The sequence below is a fragment of the Hylobates moloch genome, unplaced genomic scaffold (assembly GCF_009828535.3).
Source record: "Hylobates moloch isolate HMO894 unplaced genomic scaffold, HMol_V3 SCAFFOLD_15, whole genome shotgun sequence".
Taxonomy (NCBI): domain Eukaryota; kingdom Metazoa; phylum Chordata; class Mammalia; order Primates; family Hylobatidae; genus Hylobates; species Hylobates moloch.
In genome coordinates this window covers 55,524,644-55,547,630 of record NW_026652290.1, presented here as the reverse complement: position 1 = coordinate 55,547,630, position 22,987 = coordinate 55,524,644, and the positions used below count along the sequence as shown (strand labels likewise).

The following is a 22,987-nucleotide window of genomic DNA, read 5'->3' as shown; positions in this document are numbered from 1 at the left end:
TCATCTTCCTTGTACAGCTGGGCCATAATGAGAAGCACGTGGCAATACAACTAGAGGAACTGGGTAGATTCCAGGAATTCAAAATCCCCACATCAGAGTTTCAGTAAATCATGGTGCATAAGGCGATTAAGGTTACTTAATTGAGGAGCTACTGCTCTGCTGTTCAATCAGCTGTAGTTGATGGAAAGTATCAGGAACTCCAACCCCCTGCAACCCAGAGAAATGCTCCAGAGATCTAGGGGGTTAATTGATGAGTCAGACTTTAAGGTGTGTTCAGGACATTTTATTATGATAAATTAGTAATTTGTTCAGACTGAATCTGATAGAAAAGGGAAATTGAAGTCTGTAAATATGCTAAAACACACAGATGTAGCTTATTTTCAGAAATACATTGGAAGATGGCTTAGTGTCTGCAAAATTGGCTCTGAATAAGGAAAGCAAAGAGTTCAGTAGAAGGCACCTTGAAGATGCTACAGTCAGATATTTTTTATGTTTTTAGATTTTAATTCATATAAATCTTGTATATTTATTGTTAATTTCATTCCTAAGTATTTGATCATTTTGGTTATTGTAATGGGAAATTTTCTTCCATTTTAACTTGTTTGCTCTTAGACATATAAAGAGTACAAGTATCTGTGTTGATTTTGTTGTGAATTATTTTACTGTTTCAATTTCCTAGTTGATTCTCTTGGCTTTTCTGGATATATAATCATATAATCTGCAAACAACAATTTTATCTCCTCTTTTCTCATTTCATACTCTAATTTCTTTTTTTCAACTTTTAAGTTCAGGGGTACATACAAACCTGCACATCCTGCATATGTACCCCCGAACTTAAAATAAAAGATGTTAAAAAAAGAAATTACATAAGAATGTGTCATGGAGTTTTGTTGTACTTTATTGTACAGATTATTTCATCACCGAGGTATTAAGCCTAGTACCCATTAGTTATTTTTCCTGATCCTCTCCCTCCTGTCACCTTCCACCCTCCAACAGGCCCCAGTGTCTGTTGTTCCCCTCTATGTGTCCATGTGTTCTCACTGTTTAGCACCCACTTACAAGTGAGAACATGCGGTGTTTGGTTTTCTGTTCATGCGTTAGTTTTCTAAGGATAATAGCCTCCAGCTCTACCCATGTTCCTGCAAAGGACATCATCTCCTTTTTTATAGTTGCATAAAATGCCATGGTGTATATATACCACATTTTCTTTGTCTAATCTATCATTGATGGGCATTTAGCAACCTAAATTTCATGTCTTTGCTATTGTGAATAGTGCTGCAATGAACATATGCATGCATGTGTCTTTATAATTGAACAATTTATATTCCTTTGGGTATATTCTCAGTAATGAGATTGGTGGGTCGAATGGTATTTCTGTCTTTAGGTCTTTGATTAATCGCCACACTATCTTTTACAATAATAATTTTAAAGGGCATCAGAAAAATAGTTATCGGGGCCAGGAATTTCTTTTATTATTATTATTTTTGCATTGAGGTGGACTTAATACTCGGTTTTAAATGCTCCTCCAATTAAGTTCCACATTTGGAGAGGGCCTTTCAGGCCAGGCAATAGTTGGTAGAACTGCCTGCAAATTGGATGGTTTGGCATATGGGTCAAAAATAAAAATAAATAAGGCAAAACTGTTTTGTTTTGTTTTGTTTTGTTTTGTGTTTGTCTGGGTCAGCCAAGTGACTACCTCTACTCTATTTAGCTATGGAGACCTGGTTAAACTCAGTGTCAAGCAGTGTTGGAGGAAGACACCTGTCCCAAGATAACCTGTAATTATGTCCAAATGCTAAAGGACTCCTAGTGGTCCAGAAACAAATTCTGGGATCAATTAGGGAGACTTGGCTGTCACATAAATGCAAATGGGATTTGCTCTATGCTAATTTAGAACGTGTGTCTATGTTTGGTATGCGGCCAAGAGACTGGATCTCGCCTCTCCCACTGATTACTCTGCAATAAAAGACAAAGAGTGTATTTGAACATTTGTTGACATGTTTTTCAGACACGTCAGGTTCATACTGAAAAAGTAATTAGATTTCTCCAATTTGACTCAGCATATTCTTCCATTCATTTGGCATAGATGACATACTCAGTTTTGATCACAAGTGTGTACTCCAATACAGGCGTGGATAAAACAATGCCTATTGCAAGCAATGTCCTGCTATGCGAGGTGCAAGGAATGCAAAATAAACAGGAAGAAGTCCCAGGCTGTCAGGTGTTTATGGAGAAAAGTGTTAGAAGGACTCCAGGCAGCCAAAGCTAAAGGCTTCAATGAGGATTTGGGAAAGGGGCCAAGTAAAGTCAATTTTAGATCAATAAGAAATAAGAAGTAACATTTACTGAGCCCTTGCTACCTGCCAGACACTATAGTAAACACTTTGCCTGTATGAGGTCTGTATAGTCATCATTACCATTTCACAGATGAGGAGACCGAGGTTTAGAGAGGTTACCCAAGGTCACTCTGAGTGGTGAAACTAAGCCTCAAACCCAAGCCCCTCTGACTCATAATCTATGCCCAAAGATAAAAAGAATCTAAATATGCAAAAGAACATTGAATCAATCAAGGTAGGTCAGGTTATGCTGTGATAACAAATAACCCCTGAATCTCAGTTACACAAAACAACAAAGTTTTATTCTCTGCATATACTACATGTCTGATAGGAGTCAGCGGGGCTCGTCTTATGGTGATGGTTCTGGGAGCCAGGCTGGTGGAGACTCCTTCCTGATACCTCCTGCCACCATCAAGGCTGAGAGGGAAGAGAATACTAGATGATGTCTCGCTGGCCATGAAATTCTCCAGCCAGAAGTGACGTGCGTCCTTCTACTCACAGCCCATTGGTCAGAACTGGTCAGATAGCCTCACTCTATGGAAAAAGACTTGAAGAATAATCCTCCATGTGCCTAGATGGAAGGGAAAGCCAGATATGGGTGGACAATAAAAGCTTCTACTTAAAACGTATAATTATAGCTTGCTTTGGCTTGAATAAGCAAGAAAGAAGTAGCTATTGAGAGAGAATAAAGAGATAAGACTTCTGGAGAAAGGTCAGTTTTGAGCCAAGTCTTGGATATACAGCATTCATCAACCTAGAATTACTGTCAGATGTGATGTTTCAAATATGCCCAAGAGGCAATGATAGCTCCTTCTCTTTTCCTCCCTTCCCCATTCTCCGCATACTTTAGATGAAATATTCAGTGAGGTGGGCGGGAGATTAAATTAGATTAAATGGAAAGTAGAAATGGAGATTAGACATGCTCTCCTGCCACCTAAGTATTAAATGAATGTATTTGAAAGATAAAACTTTCTTTTTCCATAGTTTATGAAATATGAGGGAATTTGAAAGGCTGGGGAAAGACAGCAGGCCATGGAACACAGACCACTGCAGTAGCAGAGCTCAGAGGATGCCTGTACACTGCAGGGGCTGATTCCGAGTTTGAATCAAGAGTATCTGGGCTCCGACTAGTGCTTCTCAATGAGGGTGCTGTTGGCATTTTTGATGGGACAGTGTTTCATTGTGATGGACTGTGGGATGCTTTAGCATTCCTCATCCTTGCTTTCTAAATACCAGTAGCCTTTCTGGTCATTGTGATGACCAATAAATAACAGCCTCTATACTTATTTCTAAGGTTGGTACCACCTTGGTTGAGAACTCCTGACTAAAAGAAGGCAGGTCAGAGCAGGGCATGCCGTTGATGTTGATTCCTAGCACCCAAGAACCACATCTGGGCATTTGTCTGAAGGAAGAAATTGGGAGGCTTCCATGATAAGAGCTCTAGTGGAAATTATAGACCTTGGGAATGAATATGCTAAACTGAGGTTCTCAACCAAGGGCCAGATCACAACTTCAGAGGCCTGAGGCAGACATGTTATTTTGGAAAAGCTTCCCAGGTGATTCTGATTCAGGTCCCTCCCTCAGTGAGTCATAAGACTGAACAGGAAGACAAGAAAATCTGCCTCATAATGATGGCTCATGCTTATGGCCTTATCATGAGGATATAGCTGAGGCAGCACACACCTTGGAGCGGGGCTATAGGCAGAGCTCTTATTTTAGATGGTGGCAGAAGAAGCCGCACACAATATGAAGGCAGAAGAGCAAAGGTTGCTGAGAGGCCATGTTTTGCCCTTCAGTGTTGCCAGGTCCTGCTGTGTGTACATATACATTTAAGCCATGATGTTTACTAGCCAGGACACTCCTTTGCTTCCTTTCTCATAAGTCTCCCTACATGAAATGTGCCTCTTGGGAATGCTTAATACAGGGCTTAAGAAGGCCAACTTCGGAATCAGGCATCTGCAGCTTCAAATATCAGCTCAACGCTTCACCAAGCATTGTGACCTTGGGCAAATTATTTAGCCTCTCTGAACTTCAGTATTGTTAATAAAATAGTCATTAAAATGTCTGCCTCACAAATGTGTTGTAAAGATTAAAACCTTTAATTAACCATTTGGCACATGAGTGCTAAGACGATAGATGGTGATGGTGATGGTGATGGTTATGGTGGTGGAGGTGGACGTGATGATAAGGATGATGGTGATGGTAGTGGTGATGGTGATAGTGATAGTGGTGATTATGGTGATGTTGATAGTTGTGATGAAGATGATGATGATGGTGATAAGGATAATGGTGATGGTGGTGGTGGTGTTAGTGATAGTGATAATGATGATAATGTTAGTAATGATGATAGTGATGGTGGTGGTAGTGATGATGGTGATGGTGATATGGTGATGGTGGTGGAGGTGGAGATGATGATGATGATAATGATGATGATGGCAGTGGTCATGGTGGTGGTGGTGTTAGTGGAGAAACAGAATATGGTCCTCTAACAAAAGATACCTCCATAGATTCCAAGCAGTACTGCCTGGCTAGGATAAGGAATATATCAATTCAATATTTATCAAGCTGTGCTAGACTTCTGGAATCAAAAAATGCCTAAAACAAGTGCCAAGTCTCAAGGAGCTCATAGTTTTGTAGAAGAGATGGGGAAACAGTGAAATAATTTAATTTTGGTTGAGATGAGAGGGACTTAGAAGGCTTCATAGAGGAGGTGACTTTGGATCTGGAACTTGGAAGTTGATCAGGATTTTGTCAGGTGACAAAGTAAAGAAAAAGGCAACATTTAGGAAAGCAAACTAACACATACTCTTTGTGATATGAGTGTGACAGGGAAATAATCTGGAAAGAGTTTGGATTTTATTCCATCAGGAATAGGTTATGAGATTAAAGGTTTCTAGGGACAAAAGTGTCAAGCTTATGTATGTGTTTTAGAAATACATATCTATCATCTATGTTTGCAGTGAGGATGAAGGAAAAAAATAATAAATGAGATTGGGGGCTCTTTTGTGTTAAGGATCAGCAGGATTGGATGAGCCATTGGCTGTGAGTGAATGGGAGAGGAAAGGGTTGCAACAGTAAGGAGCAGGCATCAGAAGGAAAGAGAAGTTGGTGTGGACATGCTGAGTCTGAACATGTAGGGCATGTGCATGGAGATGTTGAGTAGGCAGTTGGCTTGATACCCTGGAGCTGAAAATAAAAACTTGAGTGTTGAAGCCCAAGGGTAATAGTTGAAAATACAGGTATGGATAACAAATAATATCAAGATAATATCAGGATTTTAAAATGCCCAGAAGAGGTGGAGTTTGAAGAGGAAGATGGCCAAAGTCCAACCCAAAGGAATTGCTAACAGGAATTGTCTGGGCAAGAGAAGAAATTACACTAAACAGAGCTGAGAAGAAGCAGAACAGTCAGAGAACCAGCAAAGAATTGTATTAGTGAGGCAAGGAGGGACAGAATTTCAATGGCGGGAAGGGGTGATCATTCAGATGTTTTCTCCTGAAATCATCTCCTCCGCAATTTATGGTCTTGGTGAATGGTGGCACTATAAGTCCAGCTACTTAAGCCAGAGATATGAGAGTAATCTCTTGTTCACACTCAAGCCTGATGATATCCACTGCCATATCTCTCCCAGGTTGACCTTGTTCTCTACCTTGTCATTGTCTTAGCTCAGGCATTCACCATTTTCACCCAGTTATTGGTCTCTTTGCTTCCTTTCTTTACCACTCTCCCCACCTTGCATTCTTGACAATCAATTCTAAAATTGATCTTTTTAGAACACAAATCTAATCTCGATACTATCTTCCCTAACTCTCACCTCTTACCCCTTAGACATTTCCAAAGCTCTTTCAGGATAAAGTGTAAACTCTTCAGCAAAATATCCAAGACTCTTATTGCTCAGGTCACTATGCATTTCCAAAACTTCATATCTTACCATATCCCACATCTTTTAATTTTCAAAAAACTGTACTGCATAGTTCCCCAAACTAACCCATGCCCTCTCTTGCCTTTCGCTGTAATGCCCTTCACCACCACACCCATCTTTACCTAGGTGATGCCTGCCCATTTATCCTTTGAGACGATTACTAGTACATGGTCCCCTTCTATTACTAGTTGCGGGCTCCCTGTGGTAAGAAAAAAATAATAAGAAGAACAACCACTTTTCTACGTTATTTCTTCATTCAAATTCCTTCCTTATTCAGAATCTCCTAACCCCATAACAACTCATATTGCATGACAAGCAGTGGAGTGGTCCATTTTCAAGAGATAGAGAGGAAAAACCCTTAGTGTTTGTCCTGTGGGGTTTCATCCAGTGACCTGACCTGTTTTTCCCCTGAGGCTTAATGATATGCAGCCCTAATTAATAAATACCTGTAGAGACCTCCTGGAAGATGGCTTTCCCAACATCTTGATTGAAAAAGGATTATGATCAGAATCATAGTCAGCCTACCATCACTCTTGACATTAAAAATAATGCAGATTCCAGGTTTGCAGAAATTATATAGCAAATAAGAATTCTATAGCAAATAAGAGAAAAGTGAAGACTCCTAACTGTAACTTTACGCCAGTCACAATAATAAACAATATAAAGTAAAATGAAACTTCAGATGCTATTAGACAACACTAAGCATAAATAAACATTAAAGCTCATTGTTAACAGAGTGACCAAACATCCTAATTTTCCCAGGACAGGCCTGGTCTATGCTTGTTGTCAGCATAATTATTAATATCTTCTTCTTTTACTCTCAAAAGTGTCTCAGTTTGGATTTTAAATTATATGGTCATCCTGATTATTAACTATTGTAAAAGACAATATCAAAAGGAAAGGGGATTGAAGGTCAAACAGGTAAAGCAACTTGCACACTTTGTTCCATTAAAATGGGCAGCCATTTCAGCACTCCTGCTTCCATTTAAGTGCTCTAATTTTAAGTCTTTTCTGGAATCCTCACTCCCAAATTCCCATAACAATTAGCAGAAGTTCTTTAATACCTCTCACTATCTTAGCACCTAACACTTTGAACTGTAATTATACATTTCCTGACCCTTCCATGGGGAGGCAGTGTTGCCTAATAGTTAAGAGCACAGGGTTAAACCCAGAAAGACTTTATGAGCATAGCGTTTGGACAAGCATGGACTTCAACATGGACTCTAAGTCTAGACCACTTGGGTTCAAATCTCAGCCCTACCACATACTAGCTGTATGTCCTTGAGTAAGCTACTTAACCTCTCTATGAACTCAGTCTCCTCATCTGGAAAAAGGGAGATAATAATAGTATGTGTCACATAAGGCTGTGCTCAGAACAGCCTTGGCCACACTGGAAATGCTAGCTGTTATTATTAAGTGGCAATGAATGTAAAGTGCCCAGCACAATGCCTGCTGCTTAGTAAATACTCAGTAAATGTCAAGTGTCAAAATTATTCATCTTTATATAGACTCCAAAAGACCAACCAGGCACTCAAATATCAGTTTGCTGATCAATAAATGGCATACTATAAGTAGGTCCAGCAAGATGAGAACTGAAAAAAAGCCATATACTTTAGCAGAAATAAGGGCATTGGTGACTTTTGGAAGTGCTGTTTTGGGGCATTATAAGAGCAGAAACTAAAAATTAATGAGCTGAGGGGCTTAATGGGAGATGAGAAAGCAAATTTATGACTTCAGAAAAAGATCTGGAGCATAAACAGTTAGCTTCTCCCTCATTCCTTTCCCTTCTATCATCTAAAACTGTCCCATCTCCCAAAAGAAAAAGTCTGAAGAAAGTGCCTAGGAGACGCTGCATCAGGTCCAGAGACTAAGGGCGTTGACACTGACATGCAACACATGCGTTAGAAATTCACCAGAAATAAAGCAGATGGACTGAGTATGAAAGAGGTCAAGCCAGGGTCTACTTTCAACTCTGTTGCCAAATTTTAAAAAAATATGCAGAGAAAGATCAGTGAGGAGCCCCTAGAATAATCCCAGATCTGGAAGTGAGTTTGCAGTCAAGTGGGGACCTGAGAGAGATGAGAACCATCCCCTTGGAGCTCTGTTGCTATTGGGCATCAGCGTCATGCAGAGGCAGCTGCTCTGTGGGGGCCAAAGGGGAAACCAAGCCACAAAAGATGCCTATGAAAACCGGGCACCTCTGTGACTGTGATCCTGTCCAGCGCTGCTGAGTCCTCCCGCTAGATCGCGAGCCTCCAGGGAAACGGCAGAGTTTTGTGTTTAATTATGTGGATGTACTAGGGATCAAGAATGAGGCCAGGTATAGCACAATGCGAACCTGAAGTAGAGGCCAGGCCAAAACAGCCCCTACATATGGCAAGCTGGAATGATGTAACCATGTCCACAACAAGCAAACAAACCTTGCAAAGGTGAAGTTCCTTTGTGGAAATGACTGGGGTCGATTCCATTCACCACTTTCCTCTGAGTGATGAAACAATAACATGAGCTTACTTAAGCCATCAAGACTAACTCCTTTACACCAGATTAATTCCTTAGAGAAGTTTATAAGTGTGAGGTGATGCAAGTGTGTGTGTGTGTGTGTGTGTGTGTGTAAGCTATTTTGGAAGCAAATGCCAAGCCAAGTTATACCTTTCCACATTCAAGGATGAAAATAGGGCCTACAAAACTTTAGCACCTTAAGATAAGTGATTAAACAAAATTCCTGAGGTGGAAGAATAATATATTTATGGAAAGCATTTTCAGTAGCAAAAAAAAAAGGTCAATTGTAGCACCATAGGACTTCAATTAAGTTAAATAAAACAGTAAATTTGTGAAACAGGAGATAAAATACGAAATGAGAAGATAAGGGACCTAGAACAGTTAAGGAAATAGAAAATAATATGGAAAAATTTAAAGTCGCCAAAGAAGCAGTAAAGAGCAGAACAGACAAAGCAGAAAATGAAATAAATGATGCAGGCATGTTTCAGGAATTCTCGTAATTTGAGGAGGAAAACGCAGTTAGAGGAAAGTGACGAATGATAAAATGATAAATAATGAATGAAAAAATAGCTATTCAAAGGACCAAATAACTTTGCATTGCTAAAGTATAGTCTAGAAGAAACTTTCAATGCTTTAATAGAAGAAATCTCTTCTGACTTAAGAAAAATTTGAAAATGCAGATTGAGTAGGCTCATCAAGTGATAATCTCAATTAATTATTCATTAAAAGACACTAATACTTAGACATTTCCTGGTGAAAATCTTTAAAAGACAAAAGAAGAACTTTATAAGTGGGAAGAAAACACATGGTACCTGCAAAGGCTCTGAACATTAAATGGTGAATTTTGATTGACACAATTAATCTTTTATGATGGATAAAATTTTTGATGAACAAGTTCTGATGGATTTATGAACTAAAATATTATACCTAGCCAAGATATCACTTACACATGAAAAATAATAAAAAAGCATTTTCAGATACATATGGATTCTTCTTGAAAGGGGAGTGGGATAATTTTCTTCAGGAAATTATCTGAAATGTGAATCAAAGTTTAAAAAAATAAAATATAATAATTATTACACAAAAGAAGTGGAAATGACCATTGAATCAATTTAAGCAAATATATATCTAAATAGTATTTTCAATAAATTCTGAAATAATATTGCATCAACAGACAAAAGCAGTCTGTCATGAGAAAGGAACAAGCTGAAAATAAGAAGCTTTGGGGGGAAAAAATACACTGTTTCTGAATATTCAAATCCATTAGAAACAATGACCACTACATTGAATATTGCAAAAAAGTAGATTCAGTTCATCAGAGGACAGTTTGAGAAAATTCCTCAGAACTTAAGCTGAAAGGATACAGAGATTAAAATTATGAGAAAAGAGGCCGGGTGCGATGGCTCACACCTGTAATCCCAGCACTTTGGAAGGCCAAGGTAGGCAGACTACTTGAAGTCAGGAGTTTGAGACCAGCCTGGGCAACATGTTGAGATCCCCCTCCGTCTCTACTAAAAATACAAAAATAATTAGCCAGGCGTGGTGGTGCGTGCCTGCAGTCCCAGTTACTGGGGAGGCTGAGGCACGAGAATTGCTTGAACCCAGGAGGTGGAGATTGCAGTGAGCCAAGTTCACACCACTACACTTCAGCCTGGGCAACAGAGCAAGACCCTGTCTCAAATAAAATAAAATAAAATAATGAGAAAAGAGAAAAGTAGTACAAAGACTAGGTCCAGGATATCTAATATCATATATATATATATATATATATATATATTATAGATATAGATATCGATATATACACAATAAGAATTCTGGGGATAGAGAACACTTACAAGAGATACAATAAAAAATAATAATAAAGGAAGATAATTTTCCTGAGCTGCAGAAAGATCGGAGTCTTTAGATTTGGAAGATTTAGGTAAAATACTCAGCCTAATTAGTTTTTTTAAATGGTCTACAACTTGTACAATCTTTGATAATTTCTTAAAATATAAGAATAGTAAAGTCTACATTCTTCCAACAAAGAAAAAAAAATAGGCTCAAGAAAAAAGAAAGTGAGATTCAGACTGGCGTTAGTTTTTTTACTCTACACATTAAATGTTCCAAAAAAGCTCAATAATTATAAGGTCTTGAATGAAATGTGATTTTAAATTCCTTAGTCAGGCTTCAAAATGATACACATTTTAAAATTGTATTACTTACTGAAAAAATTACCTAAAAATATTGACATCGAAATGGAAAATATATATGAAAAAATGTATAAGAAAAAGACATAGCATAAAAGAAACAGAAGGAATGGTTCTAGAAAAGTTAAGAAGTCATAATAAGGCCATCAGTGAGACTTTGTAGCAAAATATAAAACTGAAAGAATGGATTGTCAAGAGAAAATGAAAAATGTAAAATTTTTATGCGAGGTAGCAAAAATCACTCATGTTACATTTACATATGCAAGAAGATGCAGTTTATTCTTAGCTCCCAAACTCCTCTTTTCTTCCTTCTAAGTCCACCTTCTGGGTAGCAAGAGGGAGGGAAATCCATAAATTTTGAATCCAAGTTGTGGTAATAGTCCATTGTGGTGATTTTTAAAGATCCCTTTAGGTAAAATGCTCAGTCTTTCAAATGTTGCCTTTCCCTCACCAATAGAATCTGGGTATTTGAAGGAGATGGATTTGTCTCTGTGAAGGAGTCCTTCGATTTTGGACCAGTTGGTTTCATGGAAAGTTCTGTCACATCTTCAAGGAACAGAAAATTTCAATACTAGTGTTAAATGCATACAGACAGCAGGAAAAAATAGTTTCTCAATTCACTTTATGAAGCTAGCATATATCTAATATCCGTGTCTACCAAAGATAATACCTTCATACACACAAAACTTGCCACCAGCTTCTGAATAAAACTTTAAATTTTAAATTAAATACATTTTGTTAAAAAACTAACAGTATAGTAAAAGAATAATATCCTAAGACCAAGTAAAATTTATCCTAGGAATGCAACAGGGCTTCAATATTTGAGAAACGTTTAAGATAACTCCAATTTTTTTGACTGCTAAAGATGAAAACCATATCTCAGCAGAATCTGAAAGACATCTCTGAATACTTAAGCATTCAAGGATATATTCAAAATATATTTTGAACCCTATACCCTACAGAGAATAAACTTTCCTTTCAAATGCCCATGAAATATTTATTAGGTCACAAAGAATGCCTCCATATATCTCCCAAGGCACAATTTTTCCAGTCTGCATTATCGGCAATAAATGACAGGAAATCAATAGCAAAGTACACCAAAACTATCAGGAAAAAAATACAGATTTGTATATTATCTAGTCATGAGAAAGACATGACAGTGAATATAGAAATTTAGAAAAAAAAAAGTCTGAAAGAAAGTGATTGTCTGGGGCATAGGTTGGCAAACTATGGCCTGCAGCCTGTTTTTGTAAATAAAATTTTATTGTAGTACAGCCACGTTCATTTTGTTCATGTACCATCAATAGCCGCTTTTGTGCTACAAAAAGCAGAGTTGAGTAGTTGCCACGGAGACCACATGGCCCCCAGAACCTGAAATATTTACTGTCCGGCCCTTCACAGAAAAAGCTTGCCCACCCCCGGACTAAGAAAACATTTGCAACCGAATATAAAATGGGCCAAAAATATTGAGACCAGAGTCAGCTTCATGGGCATGGGACCTGTGCAGTCAGTCACCCAGGGCCTCTCATTTAGAAGGGCCTGGCACTTGGTTTAAGGGCCATCTTGCCATCTTCAATTTTGTAAGTTTTGAACAAGAGACACTGCATTTTCATTTTACCCTAGGTTCTGCAAATTATGTAGCTTATCTTAATTGATACAGAGGAAAATGAATCATAAATGTGAAAAAATTATGGCTTATAGTTAAATACATCTGAATTAAAACAATAATGAAATCAGTTTGTCCTTCCCTTGCCCACCCTCACTGCACAGTCTAATTACATTGATGTGTGGACAGTCCATAGGGTAATTGACTCCTGGAGAGCCAAACATGAACCCCTCATTCTTAGCATCTGTCTCTCCCTCTCTCTTTTCTTTTCATAATCTTCAGATAGCAAAGGGCTTTCTGTCCCTCTGCTGTACTGCCTACCCTAAGGCATGGATTTCTTCACCAAATGACACAAGAGGAAATTATGTCCTCCTTATATTGTGATCTTAATCCTTCAAGTTTTGTTCTTTAACTGCTAAAGGAATTTAGAAAATCTCTCTTTGACAAAGTCTTGCTTCCAAACCAGTTGTCTTGCTGCAAAAATCATATTTTGAATTTCAAATATTAACTTTTTCCCCCTTTCTGCATCACTGCTGGAAAAACAGAATCCCCCACTGCTCCAGGGTGGCTCCTGCCAGATGGATGTCTCCGACTGACCAGGGTGTGTTGGGTCACTTTCTGTGCAGTTGCTAAAGAGAAAAGCATAGTACAAAATTCAAAATATTACCCCCATTATGTATGTAAAGATATTGTTAAAAAATATTCATCAGAATTCTTTTATAATAGTGAAAAAGTAGAAGCAACTCCATGTACAAAAAGGAATTATACCTATTATAAAGTTATAATTATACAAGTTATAAAGTGGAGAAAATGCAGATGTTACAAGTGATGCTGGGAAGGATTAGTGAATGAAATAAAAATTTGTTCATAACCATAATGACATTAAGTGAAAAGAGCAGAGACCATAACCTGTAAATACACAAAGTGAAGATGCTTGGGGAAAAGTCTGAAAGTAGAATCATTGCAGTGAAGACAATGGTTCTATCTGAGCTGGGGGAAGATGGGTGATTTTTATTTTCTTCCCTTTGTTTGTCTTTCCCTCCTCTCTACCCACCCCCCCAAAATTTCCAACAATGGACCTGCTGCTTTTGTGATACAATATTTGTAAACCCTCTCCCTTGGTGCCCTCATTCTGAGTCACTTCCTCCTAAGTGACATCATCCACAGCCACTCTCACTCAATGATGTTGACCCATCCCCCTTTGATCTTTCTGGGGGATGCAAAGTGGCTACTGTGGCTTCATCTCTGTGAATCTGGCGAGTGTGAGAAACGGAGCCACAGCTGTGCATTTCAATTATGGGAAATACCTTTTGGGTTACTAACCCATTGTCTGTATTCTTAACAACAGTGCTTTTGTGTTGAATCTGCACCAAAAGTACCAATAGTTGATATCAGAAAATGTTTTTAGGGTTCTCCTGGTGTGCATGTGTTGTGTGTGTGTGTGCATGTGCCTGTTGAAAAAGGCAGAGTGGAGTTGAAAGGAGTGCATATTTTGCTGTAATACCTTTTTGATCATGATCCACAAGAAAAATACATTTTACATCTTGACACAGTACATATGCAATACTTATGTGTAATTGAACAAAAGTTAACACATAACATTCTTTTTGTTACTGTATGCAGTATATTCTGGTATTTCTATTCTATTCTATTTTTTTAATGTTAGCAATGTCCCATGAAATTGCTTTCCCAAATCACTAATAAATTCCATTCTGCGGCTTAAAAATCATTGTTTCCATAGGCATCAGTTAGATATACTAACAGGACATTTCATCACAAGTCAGTCGAGTGGGGCTGGGCACCCTGTGCTGGGATCTCCATGACACAGACAGGAACAGGGTGGGTGGCCCCAACTCAAAGTACAGTGCTCGGTGACTAGGTTTGGGTCTGTATTGGTGTCTAAAGAAGTTGGAGTGGAGGCAAAAGTCAAGGTCAAGCTTTCTGAGCAAGAGGGAGGCATGGCTGTGACTCGAAAAAGTAATAGGAGGACAAAGCCTGAAGGCCTGGGCCAGGTTTAAGGCTCCAGGCAGTCAGAGGATAGGGCAAGGCTAGGAGGAAGCAGAGGAAGGCATTGCCCTCAGATTATTGTTCAGTTACTTCCAAGGGCCTAATATGCAAAGAGTAGAAGCAAAATAAGAATTCCAAATCTCATTCTGACTTGTTTTCTAAAGTGCACTCTTTTCCTTGGAAGAAGCTGGGGAGGGAGCACAACAGCAAATGAATGCAGGGTCTTTGACAGCAGAACTAAGTGTTGAGTCCCACTTACATGCACCTGAAGCTGCTGAACATATCTGTATCCTTCCAGGACTGGGACCCAAGTTGGTCGCTGAGGACATCAGTGACTTCAACTGGGTGGGGCTAAGGACAAGTAGAAATTGGCAGTTTTATAATTTCCATCCTTAGAGCTGCTCTGCTCTTCCAGGATTAAAAGACTCCTTGGTGATGGTTCCAACTGCAAACTTTCTTTTTCCCTTTTATTCTGTTCTAATCTGTGTGCAAAAGAAGGGAGGATAATTTAAATTCAATTTGGCCAACTTGATTCTTTCTGACTCTGGTTGTATGTGTGGCTAATGGAAAGAGCCTGTGTTTTCTAAGGAGCTTAACCACAGGGAGGTTTGGAAACTCACATAAACAGAAAAGAATGCACTTCAGAAAACAAGTCAGAATGAGATTTGGAGTTCTTATTTTGCTTCTACTCTTTGCATATTAGACCCTTGGAAGTAACTGAACAATAATCTGAGGGCAATGCCTTCCTGTAATCCCAGCACTTGGAGGCTAAGGCAGGTGGATCACCTGAGGTCAGGAGTTCGAGACCAGCCTGGCCAACATGGCGAAACCCCATCTCTACTAAAAATAATAATCTGAGGGCAGTGTCAGGTTCCATGCAGAATCCTGCACTGGGAACACACAGTGAGTGCAATGTCACAAAAATTTCTTGACTTCTTACCATGTTCAAACACAAGAGAGAGCATAGAAAAACAAAAATAAGTAAGACACTCTGGAACTGCTTTCAGCAACAACCTTCTGGGAATAGTAGTGAAGGCTGGTGGCTTTCCCTCCCCATGGTCTAGTGAGCCCTTCTCCAAGGCCAAGTCAGATGATCGTGTGGGAGGGCATTGACTCTGGTTTTGAGTGGACCCAAGTGTATTGAAAGAATCTTCATGCACAGAACTCTGTAAGACTGTCCTCAAGCAGAATTCCTGGGAGGCTACTTGAATTCCAAATTCTCCTAAGATTTGTGCAGTGAAACACAGGCATAAAATCCCAAGAAGGGCCTGGACCCTCTGTGCCATCCTGAGACCAAGCTGACCTATAATAGCCTTCAGGGGCTAGAACTACATTTGAGTTAGGATTTAATGGAGTTGAAATTAGGGACCTTTTACATCCACTGATTTCTAGAATGTGGTACTGCAACTCTCTGTGACTACAGTTTGCCCAGCAGTTATGTGTTAAAGGCAATTCTGGAAAAAAAAAATCTACAACAGAGTCAAATGGAACATTTTCCAGTACTATTTATATTTGGGCTTAGAAGGTTTTAATTTCCAACTGCAGCTTTGGTGATAATGACTGGGTGGGCCATACTATCTGCAGATGGTATCAGGACTCCATAGCCAGAGTTTAAGGTCATTGACTCATAAAGAGACTGACATGATAAAATGGCATGTTCTATACATTGTAGGGTGGAAAGAAACTGGAATTGGATCTACTTTCTGCCATTTCCCCCAGCCAACACCTGTTTGTGACCAGGAGTCCTCTTAGGTCTTCAGGATTGAGAGGAAGGCCAGGGTCTGAACAACCCTGAGTCAATTATTCTGGCAATAGCCACTAGGGCAGTTTCCCAGAAGATCAGGTACAAGGCCGAGCGCAGGTGAGACATACGTGTTTCAACAGAAAGTCTAAACTGAGTCATAGACCCAGCAAATTCATCCCTATGGAAGAAGGTGGCGGGGGGCGGGGTGGGGGTCTGGTTGAGGTCCCAGTGGTCATGGATAGGAAGTCAGCTGGGATCGGTGGGTGGTAGTGAGGCAGGGGAGAGGACTGTGGCACCAGGCAGGTAAGCCTCCTGCCACTGGGGCTTTGGGTTAAAGAAATATAAGCAGTACCCCCAACAAGCTTGCTGCCATGCTGAAACCATAAGCAGCGGACATAGGGCTCTTTCTCCAAGAGGTGGTTTGATCTTGGGATAGGACAATGCCTGCATGTGTGGGTTAAGAAGTTTCAGAAATAAAGAGTAGAAGGAGTCCAAGGTGCAGATCGAGGTAACCCTTTACTCTCTTTTTCCTTTAGTAGCTGAGGCCCCTTGGAATCCCAGGGTAAGCCAGAGAAGACAAACCCAGTTTGGTTCCTAGAATCTTAGAAGGTTGTGTTTTTACCTTTGATGATTGAGGAGGCAGGCTATGTACATCTCCAGTGTGGCTCAAAGGGTGTATATTTTGGTCAAGGCTTAAATAATTGTATAAAGAATTATCACTTACATATATGAAGTGACAAACCCCAGCAGCGACAGGGCAGCTGTTAGCAGAGGAGCAAGCCTGTCAATGCCTCCTTGCCTCCAGTTTTACCTTAAAGCTCTCATTTTATTTTCTTCTTCAGAAAATTCAGCTTTTGCCCATTAGCAAGAGTTTTGATGGATGTAGACTTTTCTCAACAGCCAAGGATATATTTTGGATCTTTCCCTATATCTGGCATCAACAAATCAGGTGAACAGCAAAACTGTATAAACTTTACATCAGATAGAAGTATAGTGAAAATGACATGTTTTAAGAAAGTTGAAAGTGTGAATTATCATTGGGTGACCCTTTTTAATAAGTAAAGGAATGCAAATTAATTTGTGGCTATGAAATAGGGCCACTCCTTGAGAATGAGGAAATAGTAACACAAAAAGGATTTACTTCAAACTCTTGCTCCTTAAACAGGGAGTCAATAATAGTTTCCCAATTCTAGTTCAAGTTCCTATTTCACCAACACATTGCTTCTCTTCCTAGTATAATTTCCTGATTTTTTTTATTTCTGTGGGTACATAGTGGATGTATATATTTATAGGGTACATGAAATGTTTTGATACAGGCATGCAATGTGAAACAAGCACATCATGTAAAATTGGGTATTCATCCCCTCAAGCATTTATCCTTTGTGTAACAAACAATCCAATTATACTTTTTACGTTATGCTTAAATGTACAGTTAAATTATTATTTATTATTATTGACTATAGCCACCCTCTTGTGCTATCAAATACTAGGTCTTATTCATTCTTTCTAATTTTCTTTGTACCCATTAACCATCTTCCCAGTATAAATTCCTCCAGCAGAAATTCTCTATCGATGAGGAAATTGGACATGGAATAAAAGAGGTTTGGAGATTCCTCTCTAATCATTAGATATCTCACCCTACCCCCTCAGTAACCAGAATTTCAAAGATTAATTTTTCTGGTTGTATGGACCAAAACACAGCATTGCATTTCAGAAGTGGCCACTAATGGCCAGTCTTCAAGGAAATCTCTTGATTCTAGTGGAAACGGGTTGTAGAATTCTGGATTGGCAATGGCTTATAGCCAGTCATGTGGCATATCTTCTGAGGCACCTAGACAGCATTGGGCCATCTCTGCCAGATCACCATCCAGGACCCCCAGGGCCAGAGCATCCACCCCATGGCTGAAGGATGGCACCCTGGACCAGTCTATGTGACCTGAAGTATACAAGTGAACCCTGTCCAGGAGGATGGCCATGTCTTTATGAAAGAAGATTTCTAAAGCTTAAAGCCCAGGGCTACGATATGCAGTTCTGGTGAGCTCGTGGGAGACTCCAGCTGCCATTCAGTTCAGAGATCTACTGATGATCATGTGGGCCCGGTCACCAAGGAGCTATGCCCTAGAATCAGTGACCCATCTGGGAAGGCTTCTTACTTCACATAAGTCACGGGAATTGGCGAGAGCCATCTGAGACCAAAACCCAGGCTGTTTATCCAAGCCAAGGCAGAATAGGTGAGGTTCAGTTGGCAAAAGATCAGGAAGCTTCCATCAGCAATAGAGGCTTCTCCTCTTCATGCTCTTCCTTCTTTCATTCAATAAACAGGTAATGTTCGGGAGGGAAATTTCTTTAAGGCCAATTGCCACCCAGTATCAGGGGATGCTGACAGAGAGGTGGACACGGTGGCCCTGAGAGCATAAGGCAGGGATAGTGAGTCCTGTCTGTGTTGGTTAAAAGCAAGACGGAGAGACCAACCTGAGTTTGTTTGTTTGTTTGTTTTTTAAGATGGAGTTTCCCTCTTGTTACCCAGGCTGGAGTGCAATGGCGCAATCTCAGCTCACTGCAACCTCAGCCTCCTGGGTTCAAGTGATTGTCCTGCCTCAGCCTCCCGAGTAGCTGGGATTACAGGCACGCGCTACCATGCCCGGCTAATTTTTGTATTTTTAGTGGAGATGGTGTTTCGCCATGTTGGCCAGGCTGGTCTCGAACTCCTGACCTCAGGTGATCCACCTGCCTTAGCCTCCCAAAGTGCTGGGATTACAGGCATGAGCCACCACATCCACTGACCTGAGTCTTGAATGAAGAGTTGCTTGCCACTGCGGACAATGAGTATCCCAAGCAGATGGAGTATGTATAAAGGCTGAGTGAGCAGAATAGACAAAGGGGTGCTTTTGACAGGAGAGGACCCTGGCACGCTCCTTCCAGATCCCTTCCCCATCTGCCCAGCTCCTCACCTCCCCTCTACAGGCTGCATGGTGCTGCACCGCGAAACCACTTGCTCTTCCCCAACTTCCGTGTTTTACGCCAAGGATGATCTTTCTCCCCTTGTCTTCCTCACAAATTTCCACCTGTCCTTCAAGAATGGGATTAAAAACCACCCCCTTCACAGCCTGCACCAGCACAGACAGCCATTCACTTTTCTTTTTTCCAAATGTACAGTCCTCAACTGCAGCACTTTTCATGACAGGTTACATATTAATTCTTCTGTCTTCCTCACTCAACTCTGAGTTCTTGCGGGGAAAGCACCATTTCTTAGCCATCTCTGCACCTTAGGCAGCTAGAATAGTGCTGGGTGATGTTATTTTTAATAGTTAATAAGAAATATTAAATCCCCAGTATAATCTTCATGCCTCTGGTTATGCCAAATATCATTTCAAATTAGCCAAAGTGGGGTTCAAGATGAGCACACAAAAACATAATTATAATGAATATCTCTTGTATGAGGAGAAGCAACCAGGATTGAATCATTGCTTTTGACCCTTTTTACAGTGCCTATTATAAGATTCTAGAACAATCTGTGTTCTTCAAGAAAGAACAAAGGATAATGTAATGAACACCCATGAGTTCTCCACATAAAATGAGCAAATGTTAACTTATTTCCCATTTTTTTAAAGAAATACGAATGTGTGTGTGAATATATTCATAGAAATTGTGTACTGGTGGATTTATAACTTTTTTCTCTAACAGTGGAACAATGACTATCACTGTAAAAGATGCCTATGTACATTCTCTAGAACTGAAGTTCTAGATTAATTTGAGGAAAGTGAGGCATCCTTATGACACAGAGTATCTAATGGTATGACCAGAGCATATTGTACCACTTTTGTTCAGGTCAGACAGATGTATCACTTCTGGATATGGGACCAAAAAAAATAAATTGTCCTCCTGGAAATGGAATACACCCAATCAGAATGAGAATTCTTGTGAATATCATTCCATTAAAAGGAAGGCAAAAAGTCCTCTTAAATCTGTATAAAGTAGTTTGAAACAAAGGAAAAACAGCAACAAATAGCTCTCTGGATGTTAAAATTGTAAATGAGTGCATAATAAATAAAAATCATCAGAAATCAGTGGAAAATGTTTGCAGTACAAAATGTCAGAGTAGAAAGAGCAAACTAACCTCAACTTTTATTAGAATGGCAAGCAGAAATGCAGAGCTCGCCTGAAATTGATCCTTAAGTGAAAGGGAGGAGGCATTACAGCTACTAAAAAGAGTGGGTTCAAGTAGAAAAAACTAATTGGAGCCATTGCAACAAACTGAATATGAGCACTATGGAAAATATAAGCTGACTGAAGCAGTAGGAAATGGTACCAGTGAAACAGAAGTCAAACTTGGGAAGTAAAGAAGCCCCTTTCCAAATCTAAAATCCTATGATTCCGTATGTCCTAGGGAAACAGTTTCCTTCTTTTGTCACTAAGAGGATTCCTTTTTCGTATAACAAAAAGCTGTGTCATTTTTCTTCTTTTGTTTATTAATACGACTAAATTAGATTTCCTTATATGTTCAACTATCACTACCTTCCTGAAATAAACTCCACCAATTAATTAATTATTATTCTTTTGGATTCCTGCTGTATTCATTTCATTAATATGATTTAGAGATTTTACATCTATATTTACAAATGAAGTTGGACTCTTTGGGGAGGGAATGTGTTTATCATGTGGGCTAATTTCATTTAAATGGATTAGAATAGTTTTTCTTCCCTAATCAGAGAATTAATTTAATAGCACAAAAATAGCTGTTTCTCGAAGATGCAAAACCCACTTGTGAATCTCTTTGGGCCCAGCGTTTGTTGTTGCTGTTGTTGTTTTTCAGGGTTTGGGTGTGTGGATTTGGGGTGGGGGCAGTGCGAGGTTGGGGGAGTTCTTTTACAACATCTTAAAGAACCCTAACAGAAAGTTGAAACAGCCTTTCAAATAATTTCCAAAGTTACAGAAGTTTCAAGTAATGCGTCCAGTTATTGGAGAGGTCAAATGTAATATAACAGAATATGAAGATAAATAATACAAGGTAAAGACAAATAAACACCTGAGTCACGCAACACCTGCTTTTGTTTTCCTAGATCAGGAAGTGTGCTGCACCACTGGAATGAAATCTATTACTTTGTGGAACAGTTGGCTCATAAATTCATCAGGTGAGAAACACTATGCATTTTGTTCACTTGTAGTTCGCTGTCATGAGTCAAACTAGTCCATGTTTGCTATTCTATTAATTACTACTACATACTTTGGAGATGTTTTTTGACTAAGGTAGGCTCTCAGATCTTGGACAAGAGACTGTTTGCTTTGTTTTCATCTTTGCCACATTTTAGAGTAACATTTGGCTTTATGTTTTTGGGAGGAGCCAAATCTGGTTATGAGACCAAAAGTATTTAGCATTCTCCCTTCTCTGTTGAATAGCCTATTCTTATTACCTTTAACATTTTTCTTGCACACTGCATCATGCAGCAGCAAATGGCACATTTTAGCTGGACTCATGTATAGGGTGTACAGTGTGTAGGATGAACAATTCATCCCAGTTTGCCCAGATCTTTCCCAGTCTTAGCACTGAAAGTCTCACATCCTAAGGGGAACCCTCCTTAGTCCTGAGCAAAATGTGAGAATTGGAACTCTCTAGCTGTGTGTACTATCAGGTAGAATCCTCTGAGCATTTTCAACACCACTTTCCCAGGCAAGGCAATGCAGTTTTGAACACAGTCACTGCAAATATCATGGGAGTCTTGGACTTAGTAGTAAGGAAATGAGATCATTTCACCCCGCTATGTGCAGCCTCCAAGGGATAACACAACAGTAATAGCTTTCATAGAGTGCTTGAAGCAAGTTGTCAAAGTCTTTGGTAAAATTGGTCTGATCATCATAAATTCTAACACAGCTCCACTTCATGCTGATGGCCTCCATAGAGTCTTCCAGTTGATAGGAGTGACCATAAAGTTCGTCTTTGAGTAAGGTTCTCTGTCTCAGAATACAGGTTATCCTCTAAGCCCTGGGTAGTGACAGACATGTTCCCCTCAAATTCGGTTATTGACCTCAACACATACCTACCTGCCTAATTGGAGAGAGAGGGTTAGGAGGTGGCTTGTCTGTTATGCCAAAAATTGGAAGCTACAGCAGGAAGCATCTAAACCCAGATGATTAGGAAAAACAGATGCTGAGAGGACAGAAGGGAGAAAAAGTACAAGAAAAGGGGAGAAACAAATACATGGGTGGTGTTAGAAAATGTTTGAAAGGATCATAGAAACTAGGAATTAAAAGGAACCAGACTTACCAGCCTATCCTAGTAGGCTTGTGTAACTCTCTACTTGAATAGCTCTGGTGAAAACTCACTGCCTTTGAGGCAAAAGTCCAATAGTTGGACAATTCCAGTTTTCATAAGTCTTTTTGTCATTAAGCCAAGATGTCCTTTCTTCACTCACAGCCATTGGTCCTTTGGAGTGATATAAAACAAGTCTGCCTCCACACCCTTCACAGTATCTGCTCTGTCTCTAATTTGCTCTTCTGGGCTTCTGTTCCCTCTGAAGTGGAGGAGTCTAGTGGAACAGGCTTTGAAGTCAGGCAGATGTAAGTTTGAATCTAAGTTCCATTGTGCAACTGTAGCAGTTCACCAACCTTGGCTGAACCCTAGTTTATATATGAGGCTTATAAGAGAAAACATGTGCAAGCCCACCAGTCCAGCACCTGGCTTAGAGT

The 22,987-nt window shown here is 39.6% G+C and overlaps 1 protein-coding gene across 5 annotated transcripts in view; it reads left to right on the top strand.

Annotated features, from left to right (window-relative positions):
- ANTXR1 (ANTXR cell adhesion molecule 1) overlaps window positions 1-22,987 on the top strand; it is a 245,074-nt gene that overhangs the window by 5,626 nt on the left and 216,461 nt on the right. For all 5 annotated transcript variants that reach the window (XM_032176723.2, XM_058428667.1, XM_058428666.1 and 2 more), the window contains exon 2: window positions 21,364-21,435. In XM_032176723.2, coding sequence (XP_032032614.1) covers window positions 21,364-21,435 — 72 coding nt within the window. The remainder of the gene's footprint in view (window positions 1-21,363; window positions 21,436-22,987) is intronic.